Source organism: Perognathus longimembris, chromosome 8 (assembly GCF_023159225.1).
Source record: "Perognathus longimembris pacificus isolate PPM17 chromosome 8, ASM2315922v1, whole genome shotgun sequence".
Taxonomy (NCBI): domain Eukaryota; kingdom Metazoa; phylum Chordata; class Mammalia; order Rodentia; family Heteromyidae; genus Perognathus; species Perognathus longimembris.
The window spans coordinates 61094569-61108571 of NC_063168.1; the positions used below are offsets into that span (position 1 = coordinate 61094569).

The 14003-nt window shown below is 52.8% G+C and overlaps 2 protein-coding genes across 2 annotated transcripts; one reads left to right on the forward strand and one right to left on the reverse strand.

Moving 5' to 3' along the window:
- Positions 1-754: 754 nt before the first annotated feature.
- Positions 755-4702, forward strand: Preb (prolactin regulatory element binding). The gene is made up of 9 exons (XM_048353266.1): positions 755-1043; positions 1556-1745; positions 2269-2489; positions 2662-2742; positions 2861-2985; positions 3197-3370; positions 3502-3574; positions 3743-3902; positions 4082-4702. The coding sequence occupies exons 1-9, from the start codon at positions 909-911 to the stop codon at positions 4174-4176; spliced, it is 1254 nt and encodes a 417-aa protein (XP_048209223.1). The 5' UTR covers positions 755-908; the 3' UTR covers positions 4177-4702.
- A 21-nt stretch (positions 4703-4723) lies between these two features.
- On the reverse strand, positions 4724-13531 carry Abhd1 (abhydrolase domain containing 1). The gene is made up of 9 exons (XM_048353267.1): positions 13380-13531; positions 7158-7318; positions 6388-6570; positions 6194-6239; positions 5908-6020; positions 5610-5783; positions 5377-5425; positions 5118-5283; positions 4724-5000 (listed from the first exon to the last, which is right to left on the reverse strand). Exons 1-9 carry the CDS (start codon positions 13491-13493, stop codon positions 4792-4794), a joined length of 1215 nt encoding a protein of 404 aa, XP_048209224.1. The 5' UTR covers positions 13494-13531; the 3' UTR covers positions 4724-4791.
- Between the last annotated feature and the right edge of the window lie 472 nt (positions 13532-14003).

Sequence of the window (14003 nt, forward strand, 5' to 3'; positions counted from 1 at the left end):
GGGTGCCACGCACTGAGGACCCCCGCGGGGGGGTGGGGGTGGGGACAGTCAGAAGGGAGCAGCCATGGTGGCAGAGGTGCGGGTGGGCATCTGCCAGCAGGGAATGGAGGAAAGGTGCCGCGGCGACGAGTGCGTGGCTTGCTGTCACTAGAAGGCAATGGGGCCGGACGCGAAGCCCAGGCTGCCTCTGCGGCCTTGAGTGACAGATCGGGAGGAAAATATCCACGCGTGTCCAAGGGCAAGCGGTCCTGATGGGGAGCGGCGGCGGGTGGTGGGCTAGGCCGGCCCTGAGGAGGGGCCCTGGGCGCTGTCCCGGAGCGGCCGTGCTCACGGCGGGCGCGCCACCACCCGGCCCACAGCTCCATCTCCAGCTTCTTGGTGGTTAAGGGAGGCGAACGAGTCTCAGGGACTTTTCTGCCCGGGCTGGCTCCGAACACCTCTATCCTTCACATCTCAGCCTCCTGGATCGCTAGGATTACAAGCCCGAGCCACCAGCGTCCGCTCAGGAGGTACTAAAAACCGACTCCGCCCGCGCCCCGCACAAAGATGGCGAGCTCGTCCTCGCCCGCCGGAGCACCGGGAACCGGATCTCGGCCGAGTTCCGCGACTCCCGCGGCCCCGCTTAGTGCTGACGCGTACCAGCCTGCTGCGCTTGCGCAGACAGCCGCGAACCGGGGCGCCTGCGCACTGGGCGCCTGGGCGTCCGAGTCGGACTTCCCCGCGCTGGAGCCGCGGAGACCGGCGGTGGTTGGGCGGGCGGTGACGCGGCCCGCGGGTGTGGAGGGGGAGTCGGGGGCGCTCCTGGCGGCGACGCGGCCCCGTTCAGGGGCGGCAGAGGCGGAGGTCACAGGCCGGGCGCGGCATGTCGTGAGCTGCGCGGGGCCGGCAGCGGACGCGCGGCGCGCAGGATGGACCGGCGCCGGGCTCTGGAGCTGTACCGGGCCCCGTTCCCGTTGTACGCGCTGCAGATCGACCCCGGCGCGGGGCTGCTCATCGCGGCCGGCGGAGGAGGTGCTGCCAAGACCGGCATCAAGAACGGCGTGGTGAGCGCGCGGGGACCCCGGCCCGGGTCGCCCCGGGGGCTCCAGAATCCCACCCTGGCTGCCGGCTTTGGGTCCTGTCTATTTCCGGCGGGGAAACCTGGCCTGCCGGGCGTCCCGGTCCCGGTGCGGATTCCGGCCCTCAGCGGGCCCTTGAGGGAGTCCGCAGGAAGCGAAAGCCGCCGCCCGCTGCTGAGCTCGGCCGGGGGAGCAGCTCCGGGGCTCGCCCTGGCGGCGTGGGCGAAGCCTGGCCTGCCCTCTAGCCGCGCAGGTGGTGCCCTGGGCGAGGGTCCCCTTCGTTCTTCTGAGCTGCGTCTTGCAGATCTGTAAACCGGGGACCGAAATCCCAGCCCTGCTTGAGGTACAGCTTGGGGAGACCCAAATAAGAGATGAGGGTCTGAGACCTGCACGGTGCAGGAAGCAAGAGAGGAGGGCAGCCGGCTAGGAGGTGAGTGCGCCTTACCCGCCTTCCAGGCACTCCTGAACTTTGCCCATCCTGGCTCCCTCTCTCGCAGCACTTTCTGCAGCTAGAGCGGATTAATGGGCGCCTGAGCGCCTCCTTGCTGCACTCCCATGACACGGGAACACGGGCTACCATGAACTTGGCACTGGCAGGTGACATCCTTGCTGCGGGACAGGATGCCCACTGTCAGCTCCTGCGCTTTCAGGCCCGCCAGCAGAAGGGCAAGAAGGCTGAAAAGGCAGGTAAGGAGCTTTGAGAAAGGATGAAATGACTGAAGATCCTAATACGTTTCTAAAAAAAAAAAAAAATCGAGACTGGTGGCACACCACTGTACACTGTAATGGCAACAACTCAGGAGGCAGAGATGGGGAAATATAGTTTTGGAAGCCAACAAGGGGGGGGGGGCGTAGCAAGACCTCATCTCAACAGACAAGCTGGGCACGGAGTTACACATCTGTCGTTCCAGCGTCACAGGAGGCCTAAGTAGAAGGATCACTGTGGCCAGCCCTAAGCAGAAACACTGAGACCCTATCCAAACAAAATAACTAAAGCCCAAAAGGGCTTTAGATGTGATCAAGGAGTAGAGCACCTGCCCGCAAGCGTGAGGCCTTGAGGCAGTCAACCCCAGTACTCCCAGCCCCTACCAAAAAAAGGGGGGGGGGGTCTCATGGTAAGAGCTAGAAGCTGTATGCACCTGCTATATAGAGATAGTTCAGTGCTATGTAAACTAGAGGCCTGGACCCTGGAGAGCTGTTTGTGTTGCAGGTTCTAAAGAGCAGGGACCTCGACAAAGGAAGGGAGCCACCCCAGAAGAGAAGAAATCTGGAGCCGAAACCAAGCATGAAGGCATGGAACTCAAAGTGGAGGATTTGCAAGCCGTGAGGACAGACTTCAGCCCTGATCCACTGCAGAAAGTTGTATGCTTCAATCGCGACAATACTCTGCTTGCTACAGGAGGGACAGATGGCTGCATTCGTGTCTGGAAGGTGTGGTATCCCGGGATTGGGGAAGATGAATGCCAGTTGCAAACAAAAGATCAAAATTGAGAGAATCTTAACATGAGTGCTGGCAGACTTGGGAGTGGCCATTAGAAGAAAAAAGGGATTGGGGTCTTCTTGCTGTGTACCTTGCCTAACCATGGTGGTAGCTTGGCTGCAGGTACCTAGCCTGGAGAAAGTTCTGGAATTCAAAGCCCACGAAGGAGAAATTGAAGACTTGGCTCTCGGGCCTGATGGCAAGGTGAGGAGATGGGGGGAGGGGTGGGGGGGAGGCGTAGAAAGGGCAGAGGGTGCTTTTGCTGCTTGTAGAATAAGGAGATGCCTAATTGCCCATTATGGGGCTTTTTATTCCTGACTAGTTGGTGACAGTGGGCTGGGACTTTAAGGCCTCTGTGTGGCAGAAGGATCAACTAGTAACACAGTTGCACTGGCAAGAAAATGGACCCACATTTTCGGAGACGCCTTACCGCTACCAGGCCTGCAGGTGTGAAGGCCTGGGAGGGTGGCTGGAAGAGGCACCAGCCAGCCAGGGGGAGGGGGTGTAGTGGGTAGAGATGAGAAAAGACTGGAGGGAGCTGGGAGGATTGTGGCCTTGTCAGGTTAACCGGTGCCTGGCCAGGGTACAGGAGGGCACAGACCACTGAGGAAGACTGGGCAGGCTCCCACGGCTGAACAGCCCCTGGCCTGGCCCCCAGGTTTGGGCAGGTTCCAGACCAGCCTGGTGGACTGCGACTCTTCACAGTGCAAATCCCCCACAAGCGCCTGCGCCAGCCCCCGCCCTGCTACCTCACAGCCTGGGAAGGCTCCACCTACTTGCCCCTTCGGACCAGGCCCTGTGGCCATGAAGTCATCTCCTGCCTGAGTGTCAGGTATGAGACAGGGCTGGCTTGGCTCGGTAGAGGGTGCTGGGGGGCTCAAGGAAGGGGTCCTGACTGTCTCTGAAGACTCCATTGGTGAGGAAGGGCCTCCAGAACAAGGTGCCCTCTGTTGTTTGTTACAGTGAATCGGGTACCTTCCTAGGCCTGGGCACTGTCACTGGCTCTGTTGCCATTTACATCGCTTTCTCTCTTCAGGTAATGGGCGGAGGCTGGCACAGCGAGTGGGAGGGCTGCAGGCCTGTTCTGCTCTGTGTGTGCAGAAGGAGTCTGACCTGTCCCATAGGGAAGCCCACCGGGGGTGGGGAGCACATTTCCAGAAGGAAGTTCCAGACAATTCCCACACTACTTTTCTCCTGCCCCCAGCGCCTCTACTATGTGAGGGAGGCCCATGGCATCGTGGTGACCGATGTGGCCTTTCTGCCTGAGAAGGGTCGTGGTCCAGAGCTTCTTGGGTCCCATGAAACTGCCCTTTTTTCTGTGGCTGTGGACAGTCGTTGCCAACTGCACCTGCTACCCTCACGGCGTGAGTCACTGGGGTGGAGGGTATCACCCCACAATTAGCTGTAGCAAAAACCAGCCCCTGGGGAATGGACTGCTTGTTCATGGTCCTCCACCTGCCTCCTCCCGAAACAGAACAGGCCGAGGGTCTTGGTTTTCAGGCTGTGAAGCCTCTCTGCCCACTCACTTCTTCCCTACTCTCAGGGAGTGTTCCTGTGTGGCTGCTGCTCCTGCTGTGTGCCGGGCTTATTGTTGTCACCATCCTGCTGCTCCAGAGTGCCTTTCCCGGTTTCCTGTGACCTCTCTGCCCCGTGGAACCCGGGAGCCCAGACACCGCTACTTTCCAGAGCACAGCGGGGGCCTGGACTCACAGTGCTCGCTCCATTTGAGCCCACAGCTGAGGCTGCCTCTGGTGAGACTTTCTCAGTTAAAGACTGTTGTGGTCCTGTGTAACTCTGAGTCCCCAGAGCCCCGCATTCATCTCCTGTGGATCCACCCAGGACAGAGGTATCTACCGGCTTCCGTCCTCTGCTATCAGAGGCTTCAGAGTTGAGCTTGTCCTTCTCCAGAAACATGTGAAGGTGCCCAAGAGCCTGGAGGCGCTGCCATCCTTCCGACGGAAGCTACCAGTCTCTCCTCCACCCCCCAGCAACCTTCACATGAAGCCCCTGGCTTCTGCTGGGACAAGGACCAGCCCGATCATCTCTGTTAGGGTGAGAAGGGGCAAAAAGAGAACTCGGCTGCGGCCTAGGCAGGTAGCACCAAGCCAGCCAGTTTAAATACACAGTGAGTTTCCGCATGGTCTACTCCAGGCTTAAGGAAAGGGAAGATGAACCTCCGCCCATTAGGCAAGAAGAGTTGATATTTAATAAACAAGGGAAGAGTGAACTGAGACCCCACATGGTGCTCTCTTGTCAGCTCTTTCCATTTTTAGGTGAGTGTGCCCTGAGGTCCAGCAGCTCCGCCGGGTGCTGGAAGATGGCTCTGGCATACTGATGCAGGAGGCGGCTCATGTAGCAGTGCTGCCAGGGTAGCAGCCCTTCCAGGAAGCCAATGTGGCCACCTCGAGCCGTGACGAGCAAGGCAACGTTGGGCGAACGCTGGACAGCCTGCAGAGGAAAGGCTGGGAGGGTTCGGAGGAGGTCAGGAGCCTGGCCTTTCATGAGAACCCAGGTATCGTCCACTTGTACCTCATGGTCCACTTTCACAGGCGCATGGCTTCTGGGTTCGGGCTACTCACCACGGACAGGGGAGAAGGGGTCATCTGCTGCATTGAGGCAGAGCACAGGCGTCTGGATGGCTTCTACTTTGGTTCTTGGGCTCGAAGCTTGGTAATAGTCATTACAGTCTTTATACCCAAAGGCCACAGATGTGTAGCGCTCATCAAGCTGGCGAATTGTGCGGGCCTGTGCGGTGGAGGTAGGATAAGCTAAGATACTGGAGGATAGGAAGACAGCAGACTAATATTGGACAGGGGGCAGGGGTTGAAAGATTTATACCTTTACCACGAAGTCTACATCCAACACCTTTTCAATCGTTTTTCTGTTTCTGGAAAAGTACATTGGCGTTTATCTTGATGCTTCTTGCATCTGACCCAAAGCCTGCAGCTTCTGTCTTACTATCTCATGTGTGAGAAAGTGCAGATTAGAACTGACCCAAGTACTAGAAGAGCCTGGAACAAGTGCCATCCTGACCTGTGCTTTGTCCACTCCCACTCGTCCAGCCACTCTACCTGTCCAAGAGCTGGCAAAGCCCCACAGTGAGGGGCCGATTGAAGAGTAGTGAGTTGAGGGGGGTCTCCAGGGAGCGCACAGTCTCAAAGGAATCCCAGCATGCCGACAGAGTGAGTCCTGCCACCAGCCTGCCAGCCTTCCCAGTTCGTGCCAGGTAGTTCAGCACCAATATACTGCAGGTTTGGGCAAAGGGCCACGAAGAGTAGTTTGCTTGAGTGTGTTGGGGCAGAAGAGAAGGCAGGGACATGGAGGAGGGAAGAAAGACTGGACCCTTGGATTAAGCAAGGCAACCATTACCCTCCAAAAGAGATGCCCACAGCCAGCAGTGGAGCTTGGGCATAGCGGCGCTTTATGTGGTTCACGGCTGTCTCTAGATCTTCAGTGTTGCTGGCACAATAAGCCCTGTGGGTCTGAGGGCAAACAGGATCATTGGACAGGGAGGGAGGCTCTTGGCAGAAGGTTAGCAAAATGGAAGGACTCGGAAGTGGGGAAGGGAAGAACAGTACAAAAGGTAGGCAGAGCCCACGGCCAAGGATCCCTAAAGGAACGGGACAGGGCCACCATGAGGAAGGAGGGTACTCACCAGCAGTTCTTCCCCTCGGCTACCCCGGTTATTAAATACCACGGCCCTGGGGTGCACACAGGGGTGGTAAGCCAGACCCTCCCACGCAGCCCCTCTCTGGTAGACTCCCTGGAGGGCGATGTGAGGGTCGGGCTGCCTTCTCCCACCCCAGGCTCTCAGCCACCCGCCCTGCCCGGGGCTGTGCCCATCCTTACCTGTAGCCATCCCTTAAGGCTTGGTCGACCAGGTGCAAGATGTAGGACTCCCGGCTACTGCCGCTGATGCCTGGGAGGAGCAGCACTATGGGCTGGCTGGTAGCATCAGGGGAGTGGCCGCTGTCGGGCTGCTCCGCCCAGTCCAGCAGGAACTGGCCTCCATCTGGGGTTTCGATGACTTCGCTGGGTTTTAGGAGAGATGGACACACAGCTGGTATGGTTTGATTTCAAGGGTTCGTCTCCTGCCTCCCCACAAACAAGTACCACAATTTGCTCTAGGTATCGTTCGAGGGCCTGCTTTTATGTTCAAGTGTAAAGCTGTCTGGAGTAGAATAGGGAGAGATTGAATATTATCTCATTGGATGCAAGTGTAGGTAGCCATCCATAAAATCCAATTTCTTTGTGCCCTAAAATCACAGGGGTTAATGGGGCAAAGATTACCATTGTGTGTGTGTGTGTGTGTGCACGTGTGTGTGTGTATGTGCACGCACGCGCGCATGCTTTATGCATATGTGCCAATACTGGGGTCTTAAGCTCAGGGCTTGAATGCTGTCCTTAGCTTTGTCACTCAAAGCTGGTGTTCTCTCACTAGAGCCATGCCTACAGTCCTGGCTTTTTGCTGATTAATTGGAGATAAGTGTCAGCCTCCTGAATAGCTGGGATTACAGGCATGAGCCACTGGCACGTGGCTGATTGCTTTCGTTTTTAAAGAGGTAGATCAGTGTTCCCTAGATACTTAAGCCTCATGTTCACCTAGTTCTGTCTCTTACCTCTGGTAAGGAACTTGGGGCTTTGACTGCACGAAGACTCGTAAGATGGTTTGTAGCCGTCCCTCAAAACACCACAGCGTAGGGTAGAAAGTCTTCACAGTGATGGGACAGTATTGCTCCAGGAAGGCCAGAAATTGGGGCCCAGCAACCAAACGAGGCCTCTGTAATCACAAAGCACAATCTGCTTCACTGCCCTGCTTTCGGGTCCAGATGGTGAGTGACTCCCCAGACGCTAGCCTGGGAGACACTGCTTTGTCAAGGTGAGCATCCAGCACAGCTCACTGTGGAAAGAGCAAGGCATTTCAGATACTGCAGTCACCTGTTCTGGGGTGCTGCCTCTCCTGAGCGTGCAGCTGCTGCCGATGACAGTGCTGACTCCCAAGCTCAGCGTATCTCCACCTCAACCCCACGGTGGGGAGAGCCTGTAAGAGCCGGTAATGTAACATGAACTGCCCAGCTGATTGCCTGTGTTAGGGTTTTTGTTCATTTCCATATCATTTAGTCTCTAACCTTTGTCTTTGTCTTACAGCTTAATTACCCAATTATCTTCTTGAGGCTTGCTCTGTCTGGCCAGCTGGCTCCTCTCAATGTTAGCACCCCATTGTCTGTACATTTTTTCCCCCAGTCCTGGGGCTTGAACTCAGGGCCTGGGCTCTGTCTCTACCACTTGAGCCACAGCACCACCTCCCGTTTTTTCTGTTTATGTGTTACTGAGGAATCAAACCCAGGGCTTCATGCATGCTAGGCAAGCATTCTACCACTAAGCCACATTCCCAGCCATGCCTGTACATTCTTTTAAAATATTTTTGTTACTGTAAAGATGATGTACAGAGAGGTTACAGTTACTAAAGTCAGATAAAGAGTACATTTCATTTTGGATGTCACCCTTTCCCTCACTCTTTTTCCCTCCTGTCCCCACCCACAATTTATACTGTTCATTTTCAACTTAGTGTCCAGTGAGTACCATTGCTGCATTTCTCCTCCCTCTGTCCCTCCATATCTGTGCTCCCCTTTATCCTCCCGAAGACAGATAACAAGATGACAAGAGAACAAACCAACCAAGAAAAAAAACGTCTTGTTTACATTTCTTGGAGTTCATTTCCATAAATATTATTTTATATATTTATAATATATAACAGAAGCACATAGGCATTGAACCTTTGTGTTCCTCCCGTAGGAATGTCCTCCTTTGGTCTTACTGTTCCTTAATATGTGTGTGCACTACTGAAGGGCTTCTTTCTACCAGGACACTTCATTTTCTCTTACTTGTGGAGCCCCTGCTGTTAGACCTCACAGGCAGGAGGAATGATCCTAATGTGAACAGATGTTCCTTCTTGCCAACCAGGGGAAAGGCAACGGAGGTGGGATTAACATGAGGTCAGATGACTCCACTTCTTTGCTTGCTTCTGCTCCATCATAAAGTAAATGAGAGCCGTACCACATGGGAGGATTGGGAAAAAGGAGGACTCAGAACAAAGTCAAAAGGACTGATCACTCGCAGAAAGAGTGGGGCTGGGGATGTGCTTAAGTGATAAAGCACTTGCATTACAATCAGTTGGTGTGTGTGAGAGAGAGACAGAGTGAGTGTGTGTCTTTGTGGCTTAAACTCAGAGCCTGGGCTGTCCCTCAGCTCTTCCATCAAGGCTAGTACTCTACCACTTGAGCCAAAGATCCACAGGCTGGTGCCTGGTGGCTCACACCTGTAATCCTAGCTACTTAAGAGGCTGAGATCTGAAGATCACAGTTTGAAGCCAACCAGGGCAGCAAAGTCCCATGAGACTCTTACCTCCATTTAACCACCAGAAAGCCAGAAGTGGTGCTTGGGCTCAAAGTGGTAGAACGCTAGCCTGGAGTGGAAAAGCTCAGGGAGAGTACTCAGGCCCTGAGTTCAAACCCCACAACTGACAAAAAAAAAAAAAAAATGTTTTAATCACTTGCCTTACCATAGTGCAAGGCCCTGTCCCCAGCACCCAAAAAGAAAAAAGAAAAGAAAAAAGTTTTTAAAAATTGCATTTTGAAGGAACTTAAGGATTAGATTCCTCTTATCTCTCCTTACAGTCCCAATATTCAAAAGAGACTGGGCAAGGGGCCACATTGTGTGACTGTTAGGAGAGGTGGCTTGGCACTTAGACCCCTCTTATAGCAATGAACCATTATTGCATGTTCTATGTAGGCACTAGACAAGGCCCAACTACATGAGATCAGATACAAGTGAAGAAATTATCATTCCCAGAAATCAATTGGCTTGCCCAAAGTTACACAGCAACCAAGAGGCAAAGCAAAACAAGATATCACATTAATACTTGCAAGTAAAATTTGTTAGGTGCTCATTATGTACATTGTACAGGACCATTTCCATGGTTTAACCTTACAATGGTTAGTTCCATGAGATAGATCCCTCTGTGTGAATAGAGTTAAATGTCAAATTATTTGACAAAAATCACAAAGCTTGCCACAGCTACTTTTCCAAACCAAGGGATCCAAACCCAGTACTCTTTTTTTTTTTCCCCCCCCCCCCCCCCGGCCAGGCCTGGGGCTTGGACTCAGGGCCTGAGCACTGTCCCTGGCTTCTTTTTGCTCAAGTCTAACACTCTGGCACTTGAGCCACAGCACCACTTCTAGCCATTTTCTGTATATGTGGTGCTGGGGAATCGAACCCAGGGCCTCATGTATATGAGGCAGGCACTCTTGCCACTAGGCCATATCCCCAGCCCTCTCGAGTACTCTTTTTTTTTTTTTGCCAGTCCTGGGCCTTGGACTCAGGGCCTGAGCACTGTCCCTGGCTTCTTCCCACTCAAGGCTAGCACTCTGCCTCTTGAGCCACAGCGCCGCTTCTGGCCGTTTTCTGTATATGTGGTGCTGGGGAATCGAACCTAGGCTCTCGTGTATCCGAGGCAGGCACTCTTGCCACTAGGCTATATCCCCAGCCCTCGAGTACTCTTGAACCATGGCATTTAGTCACTTCATATATCGCCTCCTAATAGCCAAGAATTTGAGTTACTATCAGTTTATTAAGACTTTGATCAAATAGCTCAGTTGTGTGGAGCAGGCCAATAAATTAGTTCACAGGTTTGATTTAATGTTGGTTAGCTTCATTTAACTCCAGCAAAGTACTTCTTTTTTTTTTTTCTTTTTTTTCTTTCTTTTTTTTTTTTTTTGGCCAGTCCTGGGCTTGGACTCAGGGCCTGAGCACTGTCCCTGGCTTCTTTTGCTCAAGGCTAGCACTCTGCCACTTGAGCCAAAGCGCCACTTCTGGCCGTTTTCTCTATATGTGGTGCTGGGGAACTGAACCCAGGGCTTCAGGTATACGAAGCAAGCACTGTTGCCACTAGGCCATATTCCCAGCCCAGCAAAGTACTTCTTGACTCATTCCTAAGCATTAATTAATAATATGCCGCTGGCTTCTAGAGACAAATCACATTAATCCTTGGGACTTTCCTAGTGTTTTGACTAATGTTTGGAAGTCAAGAAAGGGTACAGGGAGCTGAGCACCAGTGGTTTATCCTGTAATCCTAGCTACTCAGGATGCTGAGATCTGAGGTTCAAAGCTGGCCCCAGCAGGAAAGTCTGTGAGACTCTTATCTCCAATAAACTACTCAGAAAAAATGTAAGTGGGCCTGTGGCTCAAGTGGTAGAGTGCTATCTTTGAGCAAAAGAAGCCCAGGGCAGTGTCTACACCCTGAGCTCAAGCCCCAAGACCAGCAAAAAAAAGGGAGAAGGGCTTTGGGTATAAAGTGGCAGGGTCTCTGACTTCTCTGAGACTGGTGGCAAGCAAAGGAAAATGGTCTGGTCTAAAGTGACTGACTTTCCAAATCTGATGTATGAAGTAAGGCTTACAGAGTATTGTTAGATTTGGGCTTTTTCCATTGTTTCGTTTAAGGAAGATGCTGTTTATTTTATTATTGTTGCTGTTTTTATTAGTGGTGGGGATTGAACCTAGAACCTCATACATGTGGTGTACACATTCTGTCATTTCGCTATACCTCTAACCCCTTACTTATTTTTTAATTTTTATTTATTTATTTATTTATTTTCATTTTTATTTTTGCCAGTCCTGGAGCTTGCCTCAGGGCCTGAGCACTGCCCCTGGCTTCTTTTTGCTCAAGGCTAGCACTCTGCCACTTGAGCCACAGCGCCACTTCTGGCCGTTTTCTATATATGTGGTGCTGAGGAATCGAACCCAGGGCTTCATGAATATGAGTCAAGTACTCTTGCCACTAGGCCATGTTCCCAGCCCCTTATTTTTTAACTTTTAATTTAATTTTTATTTTCTACCAGTCCTGGGGGCTTGAGCTTTTTTTGCTCAAGGCTAGTGCTCCATCACTTGAACTACAACGCCACTTCTTTTTTTGGTGCTAAATTGGAGGTAAAGAATCTCATGGACTTTCCTGCCTGGGCTGGCTTTGAACTGCAATCCTCAGATCTCAACCTCTTGAGTAGCTAGGATTACAGGCATGAGCCATCAATGCCCAGCTCCCTTTATTTACTTTACAAACAATACATACTAATGTAGAAGGTTCTGGAAATATTTTTAAAGCCTAAGTAATACTAAAATCTCCTATAGGTCTTTAATGTTTTTAAGTTAATTTTAACATGGTGAATGGTAAACCCTTTTACAACTATTTAAAGATAATTTTTAATAGGACTGGGAATGTGGCTTAGTGGTAGAGTACTTGCCTAGCACGTATGTAGCCCTGGGTTTGATTCCTCAGCACCACATAAACAGAAAAAGCCAGAGGTAGTGCTGTGGCTCAAGTGGTACAGTGATAGCCTTGAGCAAAAGGAAGCTCAGGATTAGTGCTCAGGCCCTGAGTTCAAGCCCCAGGACTGGCAAAAAAAAAAGGGGGGGGAGAATTTTTAAGAATTACGTATTTATTTATTTATTTATGGTGTTGAATTTGAACCCAGGGCTTTCTGCATGCTAAATACGTGCTCTGGGCTGGGAGCATAGCTCAAGTAGTAGAATACATGCCTTGTGAAGCATGCAGTCTACAATTCAATTCCCAGTAATGCCAAAACAAAAACATATGCTCTACCACTGAGTTATGCCCAAATCATTTGTGATGTGTGTGTGTGTGTGTGTGTGTGTGTGTGTGTGTGTGTGTGTGTGTGTGTTCCAGTCCTGGGGCTGGAACTCAGAGCCTGGGAGCTGTCCTCAAGCTTTTTTTCTCAAAGCTAGTGTGCTTATCACTGAGCCACAGCTCCACCTCTGGCTTTTTTAGTTGATAATTGGAGAAAAGTGTCTCACAGACTTTCTTGTCCGCACTGGCTTCAAACTCTAATCCTCAGCTTCCAGAGTAGCTAGGTTTATATGCATGAGCCACCAGTGCCCAACAAAACTTTTTTTTTGCGCCAGTCCTGCGGCTTGAACTCAGGACCTGAGCACTGTCCTTGGCTTCTTTTTGCTCAAGGCTAGCACTCTACCACTTGAGCCACAGTGCCACTTCTGGCTTTTTTCTCTATATGTGGTGCTGGGGAATTGAACCCAGGGCTTCATGTGTGCGAGACAAGCACTTTACCACTGGGCCATATTCCCAGCCCTAAACCACTTATTTTTAAGAGGCTGTATCTTGGAAGTTGAGGTATCGCTCCCATGGCAGAGCGCCAGTCTTGAGTAAGAGGTCCTGACTTCAAGTCCCAGTACTGGCACACATGGTACATACATATACACACACAAAAGGATGGTGCCTAAGCCAGCTCACAGTTCCTGGGATCAAGCTGTCCTGCTGCCTCAGTCTCTCAAGTAGCTAGAACTACATAGTTTGCAACAACAGATTTTTACTAAAGATCAAACGATTTAGCTTTCAGCCAGGCACCGGTGGCTCATACCTATAATCCTAGCTGCTCAGGAGGCTGAGATCTGAGGATCACGGTTCAAAGCCAGCCTGCGCTCAGTGCAGCTAAAGGGAAACTCAGACCATTAAAACAGAGTGCCGTATCTCTGACACCCAGCTTGTCTCCAAATGCCCGTCCACATGATAGGGGGCAGCACCCTCCTTCCAGTGTCCCGTTGGCTCGGCTGTCGGAGAGCAATGCAGAGAAACTAGGGAAGCAAAGGACCGAATCCCCATTAGCTGATAATGGCAACTTTCCCTTGGGTAGGAAAGGGGGTGCACAATCACCCAAGCTTCCAAAAAGAACTCGAGCCCTGGCTGGGGTCTGTCTGTCCCCCACACCCGAGCACCTCAAACCCACTGGCCAGAGCACTGGGCCCGCACCCACCTGGGGCACACATGCCCAGTAGTAGCCCAAGTAGAGGACAACGCCCAGAGGCAGGAGCAGAGAGAAGGTCTCAGTCCAAGAGCCGCTCTGGGGACTCGGGGAGAAGCTCAGCATCCTGTGCTCCAGTGCTGGTGGCGGGGTCCCAGCTCCCAGGCTCCTGAACTCAGGCTCCTGAACTCTGACTCCTTCACCCGCAGGTTGGCGCGGCCCGCCCCTCGCGCGCCATTGGCCAGCCTGCGCAAGTCCCGCCCCCCAAGGCCGGCACCGCCCACCTTTGAAACGGAGGTGGGCGGCTCTGTCTTTGCCTAGTGACCCCGCCGCCGGCCTAGCCGACGGGCCCGGGCCCGGGCCCGCCCGCCGTCCCCGCTTCCTGCTTTCGCTCTGAGGTTACGGGGTTACAGGCCGCGCAGCCTAAAGGACAGGTAGTACCCCGTCCCAGCCCCCGGCAGCTGCCATCTGGTGGCGGCCATTTCTGGCTCCTTTCTCCTGGAAATGCATCCCTTGCAACGGCCACTACTCTGTCACCCACTGGGCTTCGCCTTTCCTGCGGGGACAGTCAGTTCTGGGGTACTGGGTGCAGCCATTCAGTGGCCCTCACGCACTCACCATCACTGTCCAACTGCG

Coding starts and splice junctions, on each gene's coding strand:
- Preb (XM_048353266.1), top strand. CDS start 909: ATGGACCGGCGCCGGGCTCTGGAGCTGTACCGGGCCCCGTTCCCGTTG. Junction 3,371..3,501: donor ATCTCCTGCCTGAGTGTCAG/GTATGAGACAGG, acceptor TGTTTGTTACAG/TGAATCGGGTACCTTCCTAG. Junction 3,575..3,742: donor ACATCGCTTTCTCTCTTCAG/GTAATGGGCGGA, acceptor TCCTGCCCCCAG/CGCCTCTACTATGTGAGGGA.
- Abhd1 (XM_048353267.1), bottom strand. CDS start 13,493: ATGCTGAGCTTCTCCCCGAGTCCCCAGAGCGGCTCTTGGACTGAGACC. Junction 6,240..6,387: donor GCCTTAAGGGATGGCTACAG/GTAAGGATGGGC, acceptor TGTGCACCCCAG/GGCCGTGGTATTTAATAACC. Junction 5,001..5,117: donor CCCCTTCTCCCCTGTCCGTG/GTGAGTAGCCCG, acceptor GAACCCTCCCAG/CCTTTCCTCTGCAGGCTGTC.